Below are 15,567 nucleotides of genomic sequence, written 5' to 3'. Positions count from 1 at the left end.
AATTTTTATAGGACTTGTAACATTGTGCCAGGTGTGGTTTGGTTTATTTAATCTATCTTTATGCATTTTCTATTTATTACTAAATTAAGAAAATTGGAAATTAGTGGAAATTTATGTTCTGCGGTGTAAATAGAACAAAGTGTAGTCGGGGCAGTCAGAGGAGCCAAGCAGGGCTGCATAATCTTGTTCTTAAGGGGGCCCCGAGCCTTGGAAGAGGTTAGAGCAGGTTGTGACTGCTGTCCTGCATCGCTGGGGAGCAGGCCCCCCTCCTGCCTAAGTACCACCTGTGCAGACAGTGCCAAACCACTCGGCTGTCCTTGAGCTGCTTCCATAAAGGTGATGCCACTGTTTTCATCTCTGTTTGTGACATTGAGGTGAGCAAAGAGAGGTACTCTGTCTTCTTCGTTGTCCCTAACACCCCTGCATTTTTCCTTTTCATTTTTTTTTCACTCTGTTAAAGTGCAGGAAAATAAATCTTGAGTAAAATCTAATCTCTTCCATATATTTTGTTCCCTGGCTTCATTCATTCCAACTCCAAGGTGCATCCAGCCAAGAGGAATCAAAAGATGTGCAAATGTATAAAGCACTTTTCCAGGTGGTGGTTTGTTCTTAAAATACTGCTGAGGGGCTCTCTTTTGGTTCTACCTTGCCTGGCTTGCACATCTTTACCTATGGTGTCTCATTTTTAAGTTGGTTTCAGACAACGAAAATTTTAATAGGTTTCTCAATGGCATATATTTATTTCCCAGAAGCTTAACAGTAAAATTGATGCAAGGAATTGCTTATAGCCCAGTGTAGGGATTGGGGCTGGTGGGCAATCCCTAGGCTCAGTGATTGTGAAAAAGGGAATTACTGAGTTTCTTCTACATTTCTCTCTCTACTGATACTGTCTTTTCTTGGGTGTAGTACAGGAGGAGACTATAACTTCTGAAGTGATGCATTTTAGTAGATGCATTTGCTTCTACATGATGTGGCTTTTTTTTTTATTGTAGCACAATAAAAATTGTCAGCTGTGGTGGTCTGCAATAAATCATTCAAGTTTAAATTACTTCATTTTAAACTGTTCTTTCGATTATACAATCAAGAATTCTTTTATTAGATAGTACCATAATCAGTCTCACCAGTTATGCAGTGTATGATTGTTATTATCTTGTTGTTAATTCATGACATAGTTAAAGCAGCAAAGATCTTTCCTAATGATCACTAATTACTGAATACTTTAAAAAAAAAAAAAAAGAAGAGCCTGCTGCAAAGGCAGCTAAATGCAGACATCAGAGTTCCTTTATTTGGCTTTGGGGCAGACCTTGGGCTGATGATGTTATACTCAGTTTAAACACAGGGATAAGCATAGAAGCGCACTGTAACACGTGCTGAGGGGTGTGCAGCAGTGGTGCACTCCCCCCTCTGGATTCCCATCAGTGAGAAGATAAGTTGTCATCCACTTCTGTTTTGTCTTCACTTCTGGATCTGGATTGGTAAGAATAAGTGTGTGCATTTCATATGTGCGCTTTTTGCACTACTTTTGCTTTCTTGGTAAAGGGTGATAATCTTATCTTCCAAGTAACAAGTCTTTTTTATGGACATGGTCTTTGAATCAACTGGTATCAGAAAACAATGTGATTTCTAAACCTGGGTCTCTCACTTAATCTTCTTGAAGTCGGTAGTTTAATTACTCTGAGTCCAGTTCATAGTGAGATACTTCAAGTGCTGTCATGAAAAAAGAAAGAGTTTCAATTGTAGTGTCTCTGGAAGGCATTCTTCAGAAACGAGCCATAAAGGGGTAAAGGTTTGAAAGAAGCAGATTCATTTCTGTGGAAGGAAGTGGTGAACAAAAGCAAATGACTTCCTAAAGTTAGCAGTTTTTTCTGTGACCATGTGGGAAACACCTAAGAAGTAGTAAGCATTCACCTGCCTGGAGGGGCCTGCATCAGTGTTTGGCACACGGTTCTGCACCAGAAGATAAACTTGGTCCATAGGTACTGGGCTGCTGCCTGGTGAGGTGGATGAAATGAATTGTTGGCTTAATCCCATGTCACTTAACTGCCCAAAAATTTAAAAAAGCAGTGCAGTGACAGTGTAGACCATGTAATGCTCTGTCAGTGACCAAGCATCACATTCAAGTGACCTTTGGAAATGAGAGGAGTGCAGCGCAGTTATTCTGTTACCCCAAAGAGGTGATGTCCTGTGGTCACAGTGACTCCCAGTGTCAGAGTTTCAGCAGGGCTAGAACACTTGAAGCTGTTTATTAACCACTCTTCCTCCAAAAACCTTTGTGCCCTCTTGGGAATCTTCTGCTTCCTGTTACTTGTTCAGGATAGCATTGGGTGTGGGTTTTTTTGTTCTTTTTTTTTTTTTTTTTTGTATTGATATATTTGGCTAGCGTCAGAGGACAGCAGGAGACTTTGTGTGCAGATGAGTACTGTCATCCTGCCTCAACTGCTTTTTGTTACATAGCCCTTTTTCTCCACCGCCCACCTATGCCTACTCTTACTTGAAACATCATTTCTGAGAAGTGCTTCTGGTTTGGGATGTCTTGGGACAGATTCAAAAAATAGAAACAGAGATGCAGTTAGCAATATCGACTGCACATGTCTTTAGAGTCACTTTTGGGATGCTGTTGAGTTATTATAGAGAAAGTTATCCAATTTCTCTGCTCAGAAAACAGTTGTTTGAGCCTAGTCCATCAAAGCCCTCTCTGCCAGCCATGTGCACACACAGCTGCTCAGCCCCAGAGCCCAAGAGCTCTGTGGGTTTTGCAGGGGAAAGCATCAGGGCTGTCGGAGGGCCCCAGGATGGAGCGGACGCCTGCATGCAGCTGCTGCACGTCCCCAGCACCAGGCTTCTGACCTGGCCTGAGCTGAGCTCTGCCAGTTCCCTTCTTAAAAAACACAGATGATTGTGCTTCACAGATCAGCTAGTACCATTTAAAAATAGTTAAATACTGAGTAGGAAAACCACTTGCATGGAGAAGGTCTTCAAAATGCTTATTTTTAGTCTTTGGTAGGTGGGCCACTGAATCTTTGTGTGACCGTTGCCTTTCTTTGTAGGGGAATTCACTTCCATACCTTGTGAATCCATGTAATTAGTCTGAATTGTTAATTTTTGAGGAGGAAACAGCAAGCAGTTATGACAGGTTTTTCTGCATACAATGTTTTTAACTACTAAGATAAAGAAATGTAGGAGGTCAAATGCATTCCAAATACCATTTTCTTAGGCTTAAAAGCTGCTGCAATATTCAATACCTGGTATACTTGTCAAGCTCTACAGCATATCAAAGAACAGAGGCCTCCCATCATATACTTTAGGAGCAAGACTGCGAGTTATGTATATAATACAGACAGGAAAAATGTTGTCCATGATATCCTCTGTTTTCTTCTTATAGTTCTGGTAGCACGTTGTGTCTTGCAAATGTGCTGTTCAAATGTACTAAAACTGCATTTATTAGGAATGTAGTGACAGTGACAGTGAGATTCAGAGTGATTCAAGCTCAGGTGAGGAGCAGAGGATTACTACAAGAGTTTATCGACGGCGGTTGATTTTGAAGGTATTTTGTGATTCGCGTTCTTGAGGCGACGTTGGCATGGATGTGGGTTTGGACTGCCGTGTGAGACTGTCAGTTCTGGCATAATGGAGTCCCTCTGGTACTATGCTTTCCATGCCAGCTTGTTTTTATAACCAAATGCTACGTGGCCTTTCCTTGCTTAACCCAGAGGTTTATGGTTTCTTCTGCTGGAAAACTACTGTGCTGCATGGCATGTTGTGTTCTTCACTGTTTTGCATGCCATCTTAAAGACTGCAGCTAGATGCAGCATGTTTATCTGATGCAGAACAAAACGAATTACAGACAGATATGGCTGACACATTTTTTTCCTTTTTTCTCTTTTCTAAAAAAAATCTAAACTACAAGTTTAAAAAAAAAAAAAAGCAGGAATGTGCAAGAGTGGGATATAGGAGAGTCTGGGCCATGTACTCTGGGTGAACATTGTCATCCAGAGGCCCTGGTGTGTTCTGGAAAGCCTCTCCAAAGCAGCAGGTGATCCTGATTTGAAACCTACTGCAGTTAATAAGAGGCCTTGCATCGCCTTCAGTAGGCTTTATTTAGTGTATTTATTTACAGATGCCCTAGCACAACATACTTTATATGCTAATAACAATGGTAGAGACAGAAATAATTGCATTTGCCCTCATGTAGTTTCTTGTATGGTCGCATAGTATGGTAGTGTTTGCCTTGAGCATATAGCATAAGAAAATAATTCTTCATCAGAAATGATGTTAATTCTCAGTAACTTAAAGGATTTATTAGATTCTTATTAGAAAATCATGTAGTAAAGCCATGAAAAGGACAAACAGCCACTGTAGTACTATTACAGCAATAGCTGAGTTTCCCTAGGATATAATTGTTACTTCAGTAATGATTAGTGACACCTACCTATGTTGCTGTTATTTGTGTGTTTAGTGGAGAAGGGTACATATACATGCACTGCACCTTTTGTATAATGTAGATGGCAGATAGGCTGCTATGCACAGCTGTTGATCTCTCCAAGACACAGACACTTGGAAAATGCAGAATGACATTTCTGACCGCCTTGACTCTGTATTTCTTCAGTGTGCTAGTTGTGTTCCCATTCTGAACTAGGCAATAATTGCAAAAATGAGCTCAACAGAAGTAAATGTTTTATCCAAGACCTCATTTTTACAGGAAGAACCTTCTGTCTTAAATGAAAGCACCTGGGCAGGTCAAGGGTATAACCATTCATCAGCAATTCCCTCTGTAGATAAGACATGATAAGAACTAGGAATGTTTCTGTTTTCAGATGGGGGCAGGTGGCCTGAGGGTGATAGCAGACCCTTGAACGCTGTAAGAGCATTGCTGGTAAGACATAAAGCATCAGTGGGCTGAAAATGGTAAAGGCAGTGCATAGTCAGCTTGTTTTTGGGATTTGCCATCCAATCTGTCTGAACTATTTCAGTGTCCACTGGTTGGGCATCAGGAAGTGTCAGAGTACAAAAGAGGGTGAAAAAGACAGTCCTCATTTTCTTTCTAAGTATATCCGCTGGGTTTAGAGAAGTGCATAGAACAGTTTTTAAATGTGGTGGCGTCATTTGGGGTTGCACGTACACAGCAACGGTAGAGCAATTGTGTAGAGTGGTGCAGTCTGCAGCTCGTGCAGAGGGAGCCAGGCCCTCGGGGATGACGTGCGTGCTCGGGGGCGGCCAGATCTGCACTGTTCGGGACGTGGCTGTGCTGCACCAGGGCAGATTTGAAGGTACCTGTGATACTTCTGTCATTTTCTGATGATTTGTAGCTGCTGCTTGTTCTGCTGCTTGTTTTGTTCTCCCTCCCCGCAACTTAAGGCGGGGTTAAAATGGAGCATGAAAAATTTTAAAAGCAGCAGTCACCAGGCCTTTTAGAGAAAGAGTTTGATAAGGGAGCAACCATTTCCGTAGGTGTATGTTGATCATGTGTAGCTCATGAATTGATGGCATGAAATAGAGGGATCAAGCTTTGAAGTTGGAAGGGATCTGGACCTTGATGAATTTTTGCGAATTCCTGGGAGCTGCAGTGGTTGGGTGAACTGAAGTCAAAGAGGAGGCACGCACTGGGTGAGGACCAGCTCCTTGGGCAGGAGGTCTCAGGGTGCAGCACACAGGAATGCGGAGCAAAGCTCGCAGCCTGCAGGGAGGACATGACTCCCATGTTCCTGCCATGGGACCACAAGAAGTGGTTGGGAGCCTCCAGCAGGCTCCTGCATTTGCTTGCTGGCACTGAGCACCCTTCGAGCAGCTGCTGCACCTGACCCCTCAGCCCCTGCACCCCACTCCATATGTCACAGGTCAGCCAGCATCAGTTGTGCAGGGCGGTAGTGAGAGGAGAATCGGGCTGTCCCCCTACTCCTATGTTTCCTGATGCTCCCCACTAAACATATTGCTGCTATGGGATGGATGCACAGGAGGCTGTACAGGGATGTTTTCGTCCTGGCTTCTCCCCTACACAGCAAGCCTGCGACTCCCACCGGTGGTGAAATGCCCAGCTGCTTTTTGGCAGTCATGCCTGGGCCTTGGGAGCACTTATCCTATACTGTCTTATACGTTATGGAGCCAGCCCTGGAAATCTGGGTTGAGCTTGTCTTCTCTGGAATAAAGAATATTTTGAACATCTGCAAAGCCTGAGCACGGGCTTCAGAACTCAATGGCAGTGCTGTGCCTGTGCCGGGAGCCTGCTCTGCCGGTTTGTGCCAACAGTAGCAAAGGGACGCGGAGAACGGTGCACCTGGAGCCTCCACCGGCCAGAGCTGCACGTGGGTCAGTGTTGTTGTACTGCAGTTAATATTCATTACTGCCTCCATGCTGCATTAAAAGCAACAGAGGTACTTACATAGCCTGCAGGGATGAAGTTTTGTAACACCTAAATCTGGAGGATAAACTGAGTCCCGTGGAAAAAAAGAATTTGCAATGTGCCTCCACAGTTACTGTCAAGACTGAATTGCTTCATTGCCTTTGTTCTTCTTTCCCAACTTGTTTTTCATTTCAATGCTATTCTGAATTGTTGCTAACGCTATTATTTCTGTTTAACTGCTACCTCAGCCCTCTGTCCTGGCCCAAATACGTGGAAAGGCTTTTCTGTTCCCGGAGGTATTTTCCCAGCAGTCCAAGAGCAGGGTTCTGTCAAGTGCTCTCAAGTACATTCCCATGGGATTTAGCACTTCAGAGGGCTGAGACCATAAAACCAGACAAGCAAGGGCTGATGCCCATTTCCACATGTAACAGGATCGTATTCTAACCTCAAGGTAATGCAGATGGTTTTGGTTTTGCTTCCTTTCCCTCTTCTGTTCGCCTGGCGGATTGATGAGACGGGAGCATTGCAAAAGAAACGGGTTTTTATGGTAGTGCAGGAATGTGAGCAATTAGCACACAAGGGAAAAATGAGTGCTGCCACAATGCGCACATTCAGAGCCTGATCCAGAGCTCCTTTTATTCACTCATGACAGAAATCAGTGTCTGATTTTTCATGCCTTTTCAAAGATTGTTAAATCTTTCATGGGTACAAATTTTTGGCAAAAATTGTCCAGTAAGATTCTTGCCAAAAGTTTTATGGTAGAATTTTGTAATGGAAAACAAAAGAGACTTCCAAGCAGGAATTACTCAAATCCGATATTACTTTGTATATTGTACTTCTGTTATTTCTTGCTGATTTTTGTTATAATTTGTATCTTCCCATGCATTTTACCCATGAAGCTCCCCATTACTGATTGTGGAGGGTTGGTTCAGCCTGCACTGGAGGAATGGCACAGAAGGATCCTGAGCAGCAGTTAGTAATGAGCAATATCAGCAGCTCTCATGATGTTATTACTCAGAGGAGACTTATTTATGGAGAGTGAAAATGTGGCCACCCTGTAGGTGAGACCAGTTAAGGGCCTGTGCCCCACATGCAGCACATGGAAGTGTTCCCATCCATGTGCTCAGCTGGGCGCAGCCTCCCTGCTGCAGTCCTGCCAGCTCGGAGAGCTGCAGCATTGCTCTGCTCCCAAATGCCCCCACACCCGGGGAGAGACCAGCAGGGTGGGAGCTGCCAGCCGCAGTGCAGTAACACACCTGGGAAGTGAAACTCAGGCTGCAGAGTGCTGCTAGCAGGTCTGTTTGCACATGGTCCTCCTGTATCAAGCATCAGAACAATGACCCAGCTCCCACTGTTGGGCTTGTTGGGCTGCTGTATTCGGCACCATGTCCTTATGGGTCTCCTTGGCTTGCCTGCTGTTCCCCCCCAACAGCTTTAGCAATACAACTGTAAACAAGCAAGTACAAACTCAGCACAGGCGCAGGCAGACAGTCGTGGCATGTGATTAACAAGGTCTCTCTGAGTAGGCAGAACTCGCTAATGAAAATGACCTTAATGAAAGATGTTTGTTTCTACTGCCACAGCAGCTTGAGATCCCAAGGAGACAGAGGTGCAGCTGCTGGTTATGCATTACAAGAATGTGATCTCGAGACTGAAAGGATTATGTCCTGCTGGTGGCTTAGACCAGAAAAGGAAGAGGTCTCATTGCTCTGTACAGCTCCTGTTCCAGTTGCAGTACTGCCCCCAGTCTTTGGAGAAATTAAATATTTAGGATCTTTCCATCTTGCTTATTTCCGTCTGCTTTTAAATTTCTTTTTAAATTCTGGGTAACAGACATCCAGCCGCACCTTTTATCCTCCGCTGGTACAACAACACTAGCTATATAGGAGGAATAAAAGAGACTATTATCCCTCTAGTAACAAAACAAACATGAAAGAGAACCAGAGGTCTGACAAATCTGCAGTGAACTTTGGCACAGTACTGCAGCACCAACTGTATAACTCCTGCATTTATCTGGAGGTCCCTGGGAACACCCATCATCTGCAAGTAACTGCTAAGAAAATCAGTGGAGTTGGCAGAAGACTTTGAAGAAGCTGCTCTTTAGTTCTCCTGCCCTGGAGAGCAGCAGCGAGGATACCAGCTGGTTTTGGCAGGACTACACTCCAGCGAACAGGGTGACATTAAAGCACTCTGCTTTGCAAAGCTTCCTGGCATGTTCTGGGGCTGAGGCATGCAGAGTGCAGCTTTTGTATGGTTATAACCCAGGGATATAACTGAGCTTCCAGTAATCACTGTGTTAAGTTTCCTCCCTGAATTTTTAAAGCGCTCGGTATTGTGACAGTGATTTAGACTGGTCAAGGGTGAAATGAAGCCCGCATAAGTATGATGCTGCGGAAATAATTTTATTCTTCAGCTGTGACGCAGATGCACCAGCTTTGTGTTTAAAAAAGCTTTTGTTGACAAGGTCATCTAATGTGCCATTCTAACCCAAAGCTGTTCTGAGGTCTGACAAGTAGAACTGCCAGTGGGTAAGGCAGTTGTGTTTTTTTTTTTTTCTAGCAAACATCCGTCTTTATAGCTGCAGAGGATTAGAAACGTCAGTAAATCAGATCTGCCTCCTGCCAATTGTGAGCCCTCCTGCAATTTGTTTTACTACCCACAAGAAAGAAAATTGTGAAAGCTGGATTTCGTGCATACTGGCTGCTGAGTGTTTACAGCATTTATCCTTAGACCGTGCTTAAAGGAGCATATAGCTAATTAAAAAACAAGATTCACAATACCTTTAAAACTGCATTTATCTTGCAGTGTATCAATGCGTTTTCCATTTTAAAACTGAACACACTAATTCTCACTAACTTGTTTTAAGGAGCGACCTTGCTTGCAGTGGCGGTAGGGGCCAGGACGTGCGAACAGTGCTGTTGTACCAGGTAGTCTGGCAACCTTGCTGTACCGGCCGTGGTGTTCTGTTTCTGGTTTTTATCCTAGTGGGTTTGGAGGCCCTACTTGCACGAGGGAAGCTCTCGGTACCTCTGTGCACTGAGGGAGAGGAACATCTGGGACAGGGCTCGCTCCTGTCCCAGCCCTCACTGCTTGGGAGCTGCTGGGGACTCTGAGCCCATGGGTGGGAGGCCAGGGAAGAAGCGGTGCAGCCAGCTCCCTGTCTGCTGCACTGCTGATAAAACTGTCTCCAAAATCAGTATTTTCCCCTCGTTCCACTGCAGCTAGGAGGCCCTACAGGTTTCAGTTCTCAAAACCTGTACCCAGTCATAGGTGCCCCTGCCTGCAGCAGCAGGCCCTGTGCCATTTTCATTTCTGCTATCTTGCTCATGAGAAAGGAAGGAGCTGGCTCCCGCTAGGGCCCTGCTCATCGTCAGGCCCAAGTCTTCCTTCCCTCATCCTGGGTATGGAGTGAAATTGGTCCTTAGGTAGGTGTTTAGTTTCTCCTTCCAGGAACCCCTTGGAAGAGTCCTTCTGGGGCACGAATTGTCCAGTGGGCCCAGCCTGGGCTGTCCCAAAGCTTCGGCAGCGATTTGTTCTGCTGTGCTGCTTGCGAGGGTGCCACCCTGCCTGGGCTTGGGGACCTCGGCCCGGTGCCTGCAGTCCCAGCATGGCTCGGACAGGGGGGCCTCACCCAAGTGGCCCTGGGCAGTGACGTCCCCTGGCTGTGGAGACTGCTGTCCCTCCGTGATGCTCCCTGAAGCATGAAAGTTTGGCGAGTTTTACAGTTTCTATATACCCCATGAAAGCAAGGGGAAAAAAACATGTCTGAAATGGATTAATTACTTATTATCAAGTGGTAATTTCAACACAGCTTTCAGTATGAAATAAGCAGAAATTCTGCACTTTTGAGTAATGACAGATACTCACTGGAGACGCGGTTGGCAGCAGAGCTGCAGCAGGCTCTTCAGTGTAGCTTTTGCCTGGTGTAATATCTCTAAAGCAGGGAAAAAACCTTGACTATAGAAAATTGCTTGTGAACAGAAAGGAAGGTTTATTTCTTTTAGCACTCTGAAATAACATACAAGTCTAATGTTATAATGTACACATTAAAAAAGCTGTGTTTAGAGAGAAAATAGTTACAAAAAATAAACCCGGCATCACTATATCTGTTCATTGTAAAGCAGTGCCGGGAGCTTATGTAGATAACTGTGTAGTGTGTAGACCACAGTAAGTATGGTGCTTCTTAGTACTTGAAAGCATTATGACGTTTTGACATGTAGTTTTAATAATGTAATTTCAAATATTATTTTGCTGGTAATATTGATATTTACAAGTTTTATATAACAATTTTTCCACTTCCTTCTTCTAGTTGCTGTTTTTTCCATGGTGGGTTGAGGATAAGGGGAGAAGAAAAGTTTTAAGGTTTTTTGTTGGTGGTGGTTTTTTTTTTTTTTTAAAGGTAAAATTTCTGGGGAAAAAACAGGGAAGTTCCCTGACCATCTCATCTCCAAGTGCTATAGCTCTGCTCTCAGCAGAGGAAAAAGGCAAGTCATCTGCAGTCTTGACTTTTGAACATGTCTCAGTCTTTCAGATGAGGCAGAGCCTAGTTTTGTCCATGATCTCATGAACACAGTCAATAATGCTTCCTTCCTTATGGGCTGTGCTTATGGGTCGGAGAATACTGATTTTAGTGCAGCCAATGTTTGTTGGGAAGCATGGAAACCAACATGTATGAACTGGATATTATTGCATAGATTGCAATTTTCTTTCTCAGTTTTCTGTTTTCAGAAACAAAATGCTACGTTAGATTTGTTTTATTTATACAAAATAAGCACAGATGACGGATATTTCTGGAGCATCAAATGTGGTGCTTTACTTCAGCACCCACATTTGGAAACATGACTTTTTGAGGTAAAGTTGTCAATGTTCTTCTGGAACAGAAGTTCATGGCTGCCAGTTAGCCTTAGACTTTATTTATAATTTTAGCAACAATTCTTGTCGTAGTATTTGGTCCTAGCACAGCAGTTAGGACACTGCTTAGCGATTTATTACACTGGTCCCATAAATAGTGGGTACTGCGAGGACTGGTGGATGGAGTGCGATTTCAGTAAGTCGTGCACCAGGCTGCTGAGACTCCTCGGCAGGCTGGCAGATGATGCTGTGCCAGAGAAGGTTTCACGTAAGATACCTTTTACTTTTTCCAATTTTGCAAATGCTGAGTAGTCTTGTCTTCTTTGTGCATTTAAGATCTTGCATTCAGCAAGCTATAGGCGGAGCTGTCTTTAAAATCCCAATTTTTCCCCACCTTATTTGGTGTTAGAACATGTTTCTGTGTGTACTGGGCATTGAGAAGCTGCGAAAAGCCTCCTGCTAATGGATGCTGTTCAGAGATGTTATCATCACGAGTTTGTGCCTCCATCTCATAGGACTCAGGCTAACAGAAAGATTATTTGTCGCCCAGAGAGCATCATGTCATGAATTAGCTGACAAATGTGCCAGAAGCTCACTACATGTTTTAAGGACACGCTTTGTGGAATAAATACGCAGGTATTGGCATGCTAAATTAGAAAGGCTTTCACGTTATTTGTGTGACATAAACCAATCTGTTACATAAAGTTGAAGCTAGCATGTGCTTGTTGCTTGGATTGGTGTGGAAATATGTGTGGGTTTGGCAGATTATAGGTTATGTTGCTAATCTTATAACACGTTCTTTAGGGTGAGGAAGCAAAAAACATTCCTGGTGAATCTGTAACAGAGGAGCAGTTTACCGACGAAGAAGGCAACGTCATCACAAGAAAAGTAATCATGGCTTATATCGCTGCTCTGAGTCTTTGCATTCAAGTAACTTCTTTTAACATACTTTCTCCCCTTAGAATTTAGGAAAAAAAAATCGATACTTGTCATGTATTGCTTCCTACAGATCACCCGGAAGGTAGTAAGACGTGTTGTTATCCCACATGAGAGGAAAGTTGGTGAAATGGTAATGGAACGGGGACTGCCAGGAAATAACAGTAAATGCAGAGGGTTGTGTTGACTGCTAGAAAGCGCTGCTAAAGGGCTGGAGGTGTGCATTTAACAAGAAGCCTTGGCAAAGTGCAGTGCTTGCAGTTCTTGACAAGTCGTGCATTGGGGCGAAGGGGCAAGGATTTACCTTCGTGGCATTTCCTGGAAAGGGATCTCTCAAGGAGGCCTCACAGAGCTCTGCGGTGTGCAAAATGCCTTCCCCATGAAAGCATTATGGTCTGCCCATGTAAAACAGGCAGCAGATTTAAAATGTAGGTTTGGGGCCTGTTCTGTTTCATCAGTGTCTGTGAGTAAGGTTAAGCCCTTGCAGAATTTGTACCTGACACCCACAGGTATGCTACGTTGCTTTTTCACCAGCCCAAAGGAGCTGGTCCCTACCAGCCTCTCACTCACGTGTGCAATAATCCCTTGCTGGAGACTGGGGCTTTGCAGGATTCAGGGTGATGTGAACATATCTACGTGACGGTATCATATAGTAACACACATCAAGATGGGGTTTTGTCCTTCTGTGCTCTGTTTCAGTGCCTGCAAAAGGAAAGGAGGGCTGCGAGGCTGCAGGAACACCCCATCCCTCTTCCAGGGTGCCCTGTGGGTGAGGTTGGGTTGTGCCTCGAGCTGCTCTCCATCCCAAGTACCCTGTGGTCCCTGGCACGCAGGCGGCCTGGAGGCCTCGGGGGGAACAGGCAGGACATCTGGAGACAAACTGCTGCAAGGAAATTCATGCCTTGCTCCTAGTGCGTGGCCAGGGCTCTTGTCTCCAGTAAAACTGACAGTGGGGTTAATGGGTTTTTGTCCGAGTGAAAACAGAATTGAGGACTCGGAAAGAAGCAAACATGAAAAATACTCTTTTTCTGCTGGTGAAGAGAAAAATGAGGTAGGGAGCACAGAAATAGAAATGAATTAAACATATTTCAATCCCTTCTTTCTTAGCCCTTTATCAGGGAAAATAGAAATTCTGCCCAGCAAAGGAGAATTTTGCTGCACCAGATTAGATTACTGAAAAACTACAAATAGTTACAAATGCATCAATGCAGATCAGCCAAGGGGTAAATTCTGCCGATAACCACACATAAACAGATGCATTCTGTGATGTGAATGAGGCTTGTGATTACTGGAGTGTTTATTTTTAGATGATTATTGAGCTATTTTTAATGAGTACAGATGAACTTCGTTTGGGGGTTTGCTGTTTTAAAGACACCGAAACCTGCACTGCTTGTCACTGTTAATGGTTTTACTTCTGCTCTGCTTTGGTGATGGTTTTTTGCTGCTTTCTTCCTCTTCCCTTTACTCCATTACTAACCTGCTCACTTTAAAGCACAGACTTTGTGAAACATCACAACAGCAGCCATGGCCTATGCTCTCAGAAATGTCCACCGACCCTGGCTGGCCCAGGGGTCTGGTTGGAAAGTGATTTTCCTTGAAGGTGGTGATGAATCCAGCTGTAGCTGATGGCAGGGGCTCTTCCGAAGGCTGCGTGCTCCAGCCCAGATGCTCTTTCCCAAATTGTAGACCTGTATTTTCTACCTGAAGATGATATTTCAGGCCTGTGCTTTTGCAGCTCAGCAGAGTGGATAGATAGATTATGTGTATCTTTGAAATGAAGTGTTAATGTGATTTAACTGCTTTTTACTTATCCTGTTACAGCAAAATGTGGAGCCTGTTTTGGAAGCAGGTTTATAATTACAAGCATTCTCCACAGGCTATGTTAATGCTTATGTTTTCCTTTAAAGCAGGGTGAAGCTTACAAGGTTAAGACAAAGAAAGAAGTCAGACATGTGGAGAAGAAAAGTTACTCATGAAAGTTGAAAGCCAACCACTGAACGGTCAGTTTGATCAATTTTCTTCCCTTGTAACGCTTTTGCTAGCACAGCACTGTGTAGAGAAGGGACTAGCACCTGAGCAGTGCAGTGGCTTGCTTTCTGCCACCTTGGCATCGCTTTCAAGCTGCAAAGCTGAATAGGTGGTCCTCGGTCCCGTATGAAGAAAATGACCTTCAGTTCATGCATAGAAGCTGAGCTTTATCTGTTGGAACATAAAGCAAAGCAAAACTGAGCCATGTGTAAGATTTGGGGAGTTTCACAAAGCATAGAGTTTGTAATCCACAGTGTTTTCTACTCCTAAAAGTGGACTTAGACATGACTAGTGAAAGAACTGCATACCAGTAAATGTACTGAGTGAAAGACTTCTTCCACAGCTGGACATGTGATCTGCGGGCAGTTATGCAAGTGAGTGTCCTTGTACAAGCCAGTAAGTGTCTAAATATTTGCCAACAAATAATCCTTACCAAATGTTTCTTATAAAATTTATTGATCCAACTTCAGTGATTGTAAGAAAAGAGCAGCTGACAGTATAAGGGCTCCCCAAAGTAAATCCAAATGCCACCGGCTGACACAGACTCACAGAACAGCATAGGTTGGCAGGGACCTTTAGAGATCATCTGGTCCAAGCAGGGAAATGCAGAGCAGGTTCTCCAGGATCACGTCCAGGTGGGTTTTGAATATCTCCAGAGAAGGAGACTCCACAGCCTCTCTGGACAACCTGTTTCAGTGCTCTGTCACTCTCGCAGTGAAGTCTTACCTCACAATCAGGTGCAATGTGGCTTGTGCTTGCTCTGTAACGGTGTGCCGGAGCATGTGAAGCAAGAGGCTGCTTTGTCTATAGCTGTAATCACACAGTGTATTTACCTTGTGTCTTTTTTCCACTCAGAATTTCTCTTAGCTTTGGTGGCTTTTAGGAAACAGGCAGAGGAGGATTTGGGGAAATGGGAGTTTGTTTTATCATTTTCCTATATATCTGGTATAGGGATTGTGTGTAGGGTTAAAGAACAGAATAAACAGGGCCTGTAAAACATAACAAATAGCGATGTGGAAGTAAAGAACAGAGTGTCCTTAGTCCCTTCCAAGTGCTGTAATATGGCCCCCTAAAGCCACCTGGCCATACCAGTTTTCTGAGCATGTGAATAATGAGACAGCAGGGACTCGATGTGTGGGATCTTGCAGAGAGCTTTATGGGATCAAGCCCTCCAGAGCAAGCACCATAAAGTGACTGGCTTGCTTTCAGTGTGCTTTTAGCAACTCATAGCACCTACTGGGTCAGTCAAGCACAACCACTGAATTCCTGCTTTTATTGAGAGCCCTCCCACATGTGCTAATAGAATAATACCACTTCACATGGTTTGCTGCTGAATATACTCATAAAATATTTAACATTTTGAAAGGGCAGGCCGTTCTCCTTCATGGAGCTTGGGGATACTAGAGGAAAGCAAG

General features: G+C 44.1%; 1 protein-coding gene across 14 annotated transcripts in view; it reads left to right on the top strand.

Annotated features, from left to right (window-relative positions):
* The window catches only part of ANK3 (ankyrin 3), a 363,472-nt gene that overhangs the window by 344,620 nt on the left and 3,285 nt on the right, over positions 1–15,567 (top strand). For 9 of the 14 annotated variants that reach the window (XM_083845292.1, XM_083845293.1, XM_083845290.1 and 6 more), the window contains one exon: positions 14,032–14,124. In XM_083845292.1, the coding sequence (XP_083701418.1) occupies positions 14,032–14,100 (69 nt within the window). In that variant the 3' untranslated portion in view covers positions 14,101–14,124. Of the gene's footprint in view, positions 1–11,992; positions 12,077–14,031; positions 14,125–15,567 lie in introns of all 14 variants that reach the window. The other 5 variants (XM_083845291.1, XM_083845295.1, XM_083845297.1 and 2 more) reach the window with 2 other exon arrangements.

Source organism: Anser anser (assembly GCF_964211835.1).
Source record: "Anser anser genome assembly, chromosome: 7".
Lineage (NCBI taxonomy): Eukaryota > Metazoa > Chordata > Aves > Anseriformes > Anatidae > Anser > Anser anser.
This window is presented reverse-complemented; position numbering and strand designations above follow the sequence as displayed.